Genomic DNA, 9029 nt, shown 5'->3' with positions numbered 1-9029 from the left:
CCCGCTGCTCCCCTCAGCAGTGTACTTCATCGATCTGCCTGTTCTGCTCCCCACTCTGTCTCTGGTGAAGCCTCTCACCGCCCCTTTGCCTCTGGCGTGTACCCCAGTTCTGTATGCACAAATAAATAAATCTTAAAAAAAAAACTCAATCTCGTCATTGTAAATGACTGGTGATGATTGTCTTGAAGGTAAATGAGTCTAAATTACTTTTAAATATAATTTAGTAAATCCAACGGGCCCATTTCCCAGGTGAGAACACTGAGGTTGGAAAGAAAGCATGTCTAAATAACAATCATGAATGAGTGAGTTACAGAACCGTATAGAAATCTGCTGGTATACATCTCTGTTCATCAGACCAAACATTAAAAGAGTTACATAATTGTAAGTCTTTAATGATCTGCTAAAGTACTTGGAAGGTCATAACTACTGTAACTCAGTATCTAGATCTGCAAAATGGGTTTATCATCTCATAGCACCTGCCTTATAGGAGATTCTGTCCATGGAGGGCTAGACCCGCTCGTGTCACACAGTGACAGGTATGTCACAAGGATCATCATGATAGTTGTTGGAAACTCAGCAAACCTTATTGTGCAATTCCACAATTCCAGGAATTGTGAAGTTCTCTGGAATCAAGCGGCAATAAATCTAGTTAGAGCACTAACCTACAACTCTTACACAACTCCAGACACAAACTGTTTTCATGGCTTCATTAATAAACCCAAATCTAATGACCTGAGCACCTTTGAGCTGGGCATTGGGCCTTGCTTCTTATCCACAATAGAAGTGGCTATGGACACTATCTGTCCAAATACTGCACACAGCAAAGAGTTGGTTTCAGCTGATGAGCGAACAATCAGGTCTTGTGTTTTGTATGGTAAGACATTGGAAAGATGGGACCACACGTGTGGGAAGGGGAAGAAAGGTGTGAGGCCTGAGGAAACTCATCCAGTGTGCACAGTGAAGGGCTTTACAACAGCTAAAATGAAAAGCAGGACTCCCAAGAACTTGGGGCTACAACTGAGAGGAGAAATCAAACACTGCCCAAAAATGAACAATATCAGAAAAAAAAACATATATATATATATATATATATATATATATATACATATACATATAGAAGCAGAACTACAGTAAATAGGAAAGTATATGAAATGCTGACTGCCCCTTATGGGAGAATAAAGCAGACCCAGAGTCCTGGTTCTACGTTTAGCTCTATGCTGAGATGTGAGTGGCATAAGTTTTCTATAGCCCAGTTTTCCAACCTGTGAAACTGGGTTTAGAACTTTCTCTTTCTCTCTTTCTTTGAACAGAATATTAATTAGATTTTAAAAATATGTTTTATTTTTTTACGTCATTCTTCATTTTGTGCAATTTTCATCTCAGTTGTAATCCTCATAGGCTTCCCACCACCAATTCGCCCATGTCCCATCACCACAGTCTAGTGCACTCTTAACAACCCACTTCTGATCCCATTCCCCCTTCCACTCCCCAAAAATGTCTCTTTTATAGTTGTTCATTGTTTTCATTTTTGCTCTATTTCATTTATTTCTCTTACAGCCCCACCCCCCATCCCTTACACTCCTGCTATGAGTGAATCCATTGGTAATTCTTTTCTTTCTGGATGATTTCACTAAGCACGATCCCTTCCAGCTCCTTCCATGTTGATGCAAAAGGCATGAGTTTACTTTTTGATTGCTGAGTAATAGTCCATTGTGTATACGTACCACATCTTTTTAACCCAATCATCTACATTTGGGCATATGGGTTGATTCCACATCTTCCCTATTGCAAATAAAGGAGCAATAACATGGGGTGCAGGTGCCTTTTGAATGGATGTTTTGTGTCTTTTGGGTAGATATTAGGGGTGGGATTGCTGGGTCACATGGAAGCTCTATTTTTAATCCTTTGAGAAACATCCACACAGTTTTCCATAATGGTTGTATCAGCTCGCATTCCCACCATCAGTGCAGGAGATCAAACTCCTGCTGCAGTGTCTGCCAATATCATGATATCACTGAGCCTTAAGCAGTTGTACCACCAGGGAGGCCCAATTTATCCCATGTCTTTAGCCAACCTTAGACACCTTCTCCCCTAATGGTCTAGTATAATTAAAAAGTTTGCTTAGGTCAAGTGAGTGAAAGACACTCATATCCACCAAACTAGAAACAAGACCCAAGGATAGAGATTCATTCAACCTATCCTTCTGTTTCTCCCCTGTCCCCCCAACCTGGGGAGCATTTCCCTTCTCAGAATTAATGCAAATGAGTGGAGAGAGGCTGGTTTGGACAGAGGACATTCAGGACACTCATATTTTACTTTCAGTCGCACCACTGTCATGGTGTGGACTGCCTGGCACTCACTGTGTCCCTGTCCTTGGGATGTGATTGCTGGCAGCCTGCTTCTCTGCAGGGTGATAAGAAAGAGTTTATTGAAGTCTTGTTGGTTTCCATCATTGTTTATATTTGGGGAACTGTAGGATTGTCCCTCCAGGCATGATTACTATATGCACCCCCTTGCAAACCACCCACAATCCACACCACCATAGTCCTTTGTGTCTCTCCCCACCCTGTCCTCTCTCTCACCCCCCCCCCCCGCTAGGGTCAACTTTCATGGGTTAGTTTTTAACTTTGCCTTTATTTGGCCTTGTCTGGTTTCTCTATATTCCACCTACGAGTCAACTATCATTATTTGTTTTTCTCCTTCCAAATTATTCCTTCCAGTTCCATTCCTGTGCCAAAAATTGGATGAGATTTTCTCTTTTGATCACTGATAATATTCTTTGTGGCTATATATCACATCTTGTTAATTTGCTCATCTATTTCTATGCTTAGGTTGTTTTCATAACTGGGCTTTTATTAAAATCAGTGACACCATAGTATTGAAAGTTATTTGCACATTATAGTGTTGTCATATGTACTGACCTTGTAAATGTCTTTATGGAGAATAAGAATGTTCCATGGGATGATTAGGATTTTTTCTCAGTCCTCTATTAGATACTGCTCTGATTTGCAGTATAAATTTATGTAATTACGTGGAAATGCGGGCAATGCTCCACAGGCTTCCCAAATGCAAACAAGCAGGTCACCAACCCCAGTGTTGTAATGCTTGGAGAGCCCAGCAGAGTCATTTGTCCTAATGGAATAGGGCAAACTGTGTGAGAGAGCAGGGAGCCAACCAGGGCCCCAGAGTGTGGAAGCAGAGGAAATAAGAGGCTGGAGGCCATTAAAATCTGCATCTACAGTGGCTCACAATTGTTGGGAAAAGATCTCACAGTATCTAGGAGGAGAAGGTTAAATCATGAGATTAATTACCATCCTTTTCCTCTGCTCCAGGCTGCTATCAAGTTTAAGCCAGCAGCCCTCACAGGAAATTGACTGCAATGATCACGATGTACTTATGGCTGTAGATGCTGCTCTGAAGAACGTTAACAATGGAAACCAAACAAACAACCTCTTTGTATTGTACCGTGTTGGTAACATCACCAAATTGGTGAGTATGCTGTGAAACCTGACAGCCTTTGGAATTTGCTTTTACTTGAAGCCAAGGCACCTTTTCCTTTTCACTTCACACACACACACACGCACACACACACAGCAGCAGCAGCAAGAACAGAAAGAACTGATAACTGGAAAGTCCTCCCAGGTGATAAGAGAAGTAGGTAAGAGAATGAAACAAAAGTAGATTCAGTCCTTGGAAGGGCGATGGAGATGGGAGAACACAGGCGCTCCAGTCAGGCTGCAGCAAGGGGCTTTCCTGGATGACGGTCCAGAATGAGTTACAAAGGCCTCGGTAGCTAAGGTGCAGAGTGGTGCTTGATGTGGGATCCTACAACTAAATAAGAGCTTACTTATACTGGATTGTGAAAAAGTCAAATTCACAGTTGCAGAATATGGAATGGTGTATGCTGGGTAGTCGGGGGAGTGGAGAGAGTTTGGTCGAAGTTTATAAATTTTCAGTTGTAAGATGAGTAACTTCTAAGATCTGTGTGTATTAGGATGATTGCAGTTATAATACTGTATTTTATATTTAATTTGCTTAAGAAGTGATATTGAATGTTTTCATCATAGAAAAAGGAATAGATGTATTAATTAGCTTGTGCATGGTAATCATTTCATAATGTATCCATATATCAAAATATGTTGTAAATCTTATATATAATCTTTTTGACAGTTATACATTAATAAAAGGACAGGGGAGATGGAGTTATGTTCTAAGCCATTAGTACCTACCCTGAAGAGACTGACTTGAATGTATCAAGAGTAACAGCCTTATTCTGAGCGCTTTTTAATCTTTTTTTAATCACCAATTGACATCTGCAGGTTGGTGACAAACTCTGACAATATATTTGATTCAGAAATATTGTGGGGGAGATTCTGGTGTAGGCAGAAGGCAGGAGAGTGAAAGACCTCACCAGAGACAAGCAGAAAACAGTGGGTTTATTGAACTACAGTGCTAAGAAAAGCCAGGAGGGGTCTGCTGTGTGGAGTGAGGACCTGTGGGTGTATTTATACTCCTGGCATTATTGACTGGTTAGGGTGACTAGATTTGGGAGTGTCCTGGCTGATGATCTGAATTAGGAAGAGGATCATCAGCTCTTTGGTCATCAGCTTAATGTCCAGGTTCTCGTGGCAATTTTATGTTTATTTTCATTTAAGCATCCCATACTTGCCTGCTGGGCAAATGGGGACTTGGGTTTTAAATTTAGCAACTATACTCTACAGTGACAAAAAATACAAATCTCTCAATAGTTAGTTTAAACAATTTCACTGTAAATCACTATGTCTCTGTGAGAGCTGTTCAGTTGTTTACTTTGGTGAAAAATGAAAGCTGCCATTTGACAGGAGGGTTAAGACAAAAACCCAGGTGGACAGTTTTTCTGAAAGTGAAAGGGAGCCACTGGTTCCGCAATCTAGGTCATCAGGTAGCAGTTCTGCTTCCGGTCTGTCCAACAGTTGGCGGCGTCTTCCTTGCCTGACTTCATGGCTGATGTCAACCTTCATTCTAAGATACCTGTGGAGTCACTGCTGAGCTCTCCTTTCCCGTATGGCCACAGCCCCACTGCTACCACCTACCGTTTTATTAAAGCTGAGGCCTGGAATGGGCCCCAGGACTCCATCCCCTCCAGGGGCCCAAAACCTCTGAGAGAGAACCCCCAACCCCCACTCGGGGTCAGGAGCCTGGGACCCTCGGCCTCTGCCTCTCCAAGTGGCCGGGCTGTGTCCTCTTCCCTCAAGTGAAGCCACCTGGTCTCACCTGCAGAGTGGGGGCTGGACAACACCACCTCACAGTCCCTCAGGCCAGGGTTTTACATGGGAAAGCTCATCTAATTTACTGCCTTGAGCTTTAAAATCTTATTTACTGTTATGATATGATCCACCTATTGACAGTGAACACAAAATGCAAATAAACATACTAAACTCACCTGTAATTCATCCTACTACCCAGAAATAACTGTTATCATTTTTCTCAAAAGTGAAAAATCACCCTTTATTTTTTTGTTATCTAATTATAAAATGAATTTTGTTTAAAAAAAAACCAGATTGCTTGTTTGTTCAAAGAAGGAATGTTTTTTCAACAAAGAATATGAAAGACATTTTCAACCCCCAGAGACATTTTGAACCCCGTTGATGCACAACATTTCAGATATTTTAAATCATATATCTACATATAAGGTGATTTCTACAAAAATGACCTACTGCTGTGGATACTAGTTTGTAACTTAAAAATAAACATATTTACCTGGCAAATCATTATTCTGTTTATTGAATGAATACTGTGACATAACTACATGCATATATACATACCTACGTACATGTAAATACATTATAAACATTTGTCCAAGTAAATATTTGAAACTTTGGCCTTTGAAATAAATGTTGGCTCCAACTGAATCAAACGAGTATCAAATATTCATAACCACGCCAGACCACACTCAAATGATTTGCTGTGCATCGCTAGGGTGAAACTTAAGTATCCCTGTTTGTCTTTTCTCAGGATGGCATAGATCCACTTTATTTCTTGAAGTACCAAATCAAGGAGGGTGATTGTCCTGTTCAAAGTGGCAAGACCTGGCAGGACTGTGCCTACAAGCAATCCGCAGATGCTGTAAGTGTGTTGCCTTTTCCAAGCCTCCAGTTTTCTGCGTCCAGCCTGCCAGAAGTCTCTTCTGGTGCTGGGGATGAAACGATTGTGAGTCTGAGGTTGCCTCTGAACCGTCAAATGTACAGAAAGGTCCCATGATTGATGTCTGAGTCGTCCAGAGACATAGAGCATGGAGGGGCGGGTGATTCCCCCAGGTCTCTTGAATATCGATGGTTGGTAAAAACTAGTCATTCAGTTATATAAGAATATATTCTTTTACCTCGGATTTCTGATAGAAAAAACTTTGACAACCATTTTTTTAAAGATGAAATCGTATCTAATCCTGGCACTAGGTGGACTTCTCCATCTAAAAGGGTAAGATAAATGGTGTCTTTCTAAAAATTTTTTAGGCTACTGGGGAATGTACAGCCACCGTGGAGAAAGAAAAAAAGAGGATATTCACCGTAGCTACCCAGACCTGCCACATCACTCCAGGTAGAGGATATATCTGTGGGGCTGCTCAGGGAGAATCAACCATTTCTGCCAGGCTGAAGTGCTCTCCCGCGTAGAGCGCCCCCTGCAGGCAGAGCAGTGCCAGCTGCAGCCTCAGGGGAGCGCGTAAGTGCAGCCCCAGAGCCTGACCTGGGGGCCAGGGGCCCAGTCCGGACCCCGCCTCTTCCTGAAGCGGAAGAGGTGTAGAGATGTGCAGTGGGTCTGGACGGGATGTCCTGCCTTCATTCACGCCCTCCCAGAGTGTAAAACCCAGAGGCCTCGAGGTCAGACCTGACCTGCAATTGTAAAAAGTTCTTTAGCTTCCTGGCTTTCCTTTTCTTTGTGTATTCAATACAAAAGGAGACAACAGTAAGACAGCTGCCAAGGATGCTAATTTATTTTTTTTCTTACAGCATCATTAATTTTTGTAGAGTTTGGTTTATCCCCTCAGCTGTAGTCCTTGTAGCTCTCAAACCACAATAGCACCTGAGAATCATCACTGTAATCCCTTGTGCTCTTCCCTCCCGTTTTTCCCCCTCCCCTGCTCTAGCTCTCAGATCTATGGTCTGCTTGCAAGGTTTGTCTTTTTCCTGACCCTTTCTTTGGTTTCTCTATATTCTACCTATAAGGAAAACCATCTGATATTTACCTGTTTCGTTCTGACATTTCCCTTAGTATAATCCCTTTCAGCTTCAACTATGTTGCTGCAAAAGACTTGAATATAGCTTTTTTGATCAGAGTGGTATTCCATTGTGTGTGTGTGTGTGTGTGTGTGTGTGTGTGTGTGTCTCCTCCTGTCTTGACCCAAGCAAGTATTTTGGGACATTTAGGCTGTTTCAACATCTTGGGTATGAAAACAGTGCTGCAATAAGCATAGAAGTGCAGGTTTCCCTATGAATTAGTTGCTGTGTGTCCTTTGTTTAGGTTCTAGGAGAGGAACCACTGGGTCATGTGGTAGCTCCATTGTGAGGGTCCTGAGGAGCCTCATACTGCGTTCACATCAGCACTGTCGGAGGGTCTATTTTTTACCAATGCTTACAGTATTGGATATTTTTGGTTTTGTTTTGTCTTTAAATATGGGCCTTTCTCACAAGTGTGATGGTATCTCATTGTGGTTTTGATGGTGATTAAGTAAGTGCACTGAACATTTCTTATGCCTTTTGGCCTTTGCATTTCTTCTTTGAGAAGTGTCTCTTTAGGTCTTCTGGGCGTTTTTGGATTAGATTGTTTGCTTTGCTTTTTTTTGAGTTGTGTGAACTCTTGTAGATTTTTGATATCAGTCCCTTTCATCAGTTGTATGAAGTGCAAATATATCCTCCCATTCAGCACAGTGTCTGTTCACTTGGCTGCTGTCTCTCTTGCTGCACAGAATCTTTTCAGTTTGATGTAGTTCCAGCTGTTTATCTTCTTTGTTTTTCTTACTTGTGGAGAACGATCCTCAAAGGTATTCCTGAAATTTATGTCTTAGAGTGTTTTTGCCTAAGTTTTCTACTATATATTTTATGGTTTCAGTTCTTCCATGCACCTTTTACCCATTTTGAGTTGGTTTTTCTGTATGGTATGAATAAGTAGTCTAGATTCATCCTTTTGCAGGCGGGAGCTCAATTTTTCCAGCACTCTTTATTGAAGAGAATTTCTTTGTTCCTCTTACTTAGATTAGTTGACCATTTTCCATTTCTTCTTTATTCAGCCCTGAGTGATGTATAATTGTAAGAATTTGTCTGTTTCATCTAGACTGCTGAACCTGTTTGCAAGGACCCCATGTGGGGACTTGGGTAGCCCTTTCCCATCTATGCTGTGTGTCCCTGCAGACCACCAGGGTAGGAAGTCCTGAGAGGATTACTCATTTAATACAAACCTGTCCCTTTCTAGTATTTTGCATCATTTTATTAAAAACCCTTAGTGTCTCCCCATTCCCACAGCGGACTTTTCAAAATTCACTTCGGGGATTGCAAATTCCCTGAAGTTATGTGGAGAATGCTGCATGTGCATGTGCCTGGGGAGGATGACATGACTTCCATGAGGTTCACCAAGGAGTTTATGAGCCCTGGAGAACAGACATGCATGCCTTAGCCTTGTCTTGGTCAGCAACGAGAAGGATAGCAAAAATGACAGTGGCCCAACAGGTCTTGTATATAACCTAGGTATGTAATATGCTAAACCATCGAGGTGTGTGTAAGTACACGCTATGACATTCATGTAATGATGACATGGCCTAGCAAAGCATTTGTTGAACCACACACACAACCAGTGTGCCGCCCCGTGCTCAGCAACCAAGGACACTCCCAACTGCCCAGACTGCAAGTCACACTCCCTGCCTCCACTTTAAGCTCAGGTAAAATGTGTGGACCCCACATCCTACACTGCCACCCCTGGTCATCCCGCTTTCTCAGGAGCCATCTGCTCTACCCTCAGGCTTTGAGCCTCGGGTTGACCAGCTGATCGTCTTCACTCAT

The 9029-nt window shown here is 42.1% G+C and overlaps 1 protein-coding gene across 1 annotated transcript in view; it reads left to right on the top strand.

Moving 5' to 3' along the window:
* The first annotated feature begins 3297 nt into the window (after positions 1-3297).
* LOC101632555 (kininogen-1-like) overlaps positions 3298-9029 on the top strand; it is a 28864-nt gene continuing 23132 nt past the window's right edge. Inside the window, exons 1-3 of the mRNA XM_012730321.1 lie at positions 3298-3489; positions 5995-6105; positions 6492-6576. Of these exons, the coding sequence (XP_012585775.1) occupies positions 3298-3489; positions 5995-6105; positions 6492-6576 (388 nt within the window). The remainder of the gene's footprint in view (positions 3490-5994; positions 6106-6491; positions 6577-9029) is intronic.

The sequence above is a fragment of the Condylura cristata genome, unplaced genomic scaffold (genome assembly GCF_000260355.1).
Source record: "Condylura cristata isolate star-nosed mole 26May11 unplaced genomic scaffold, ConCri1.0 scaffold00003, whole genome shotgun sequence".
Classification (NCBI taxonomy): Eukaryota; Metazoa; Chordata; class Mammalia; order Eulipotyphla; family Talpidae; genus Condylura; species Condylura cristata.
This window is presented reverse-complemented; position numbering and strand designations above follow the sequence as displayed.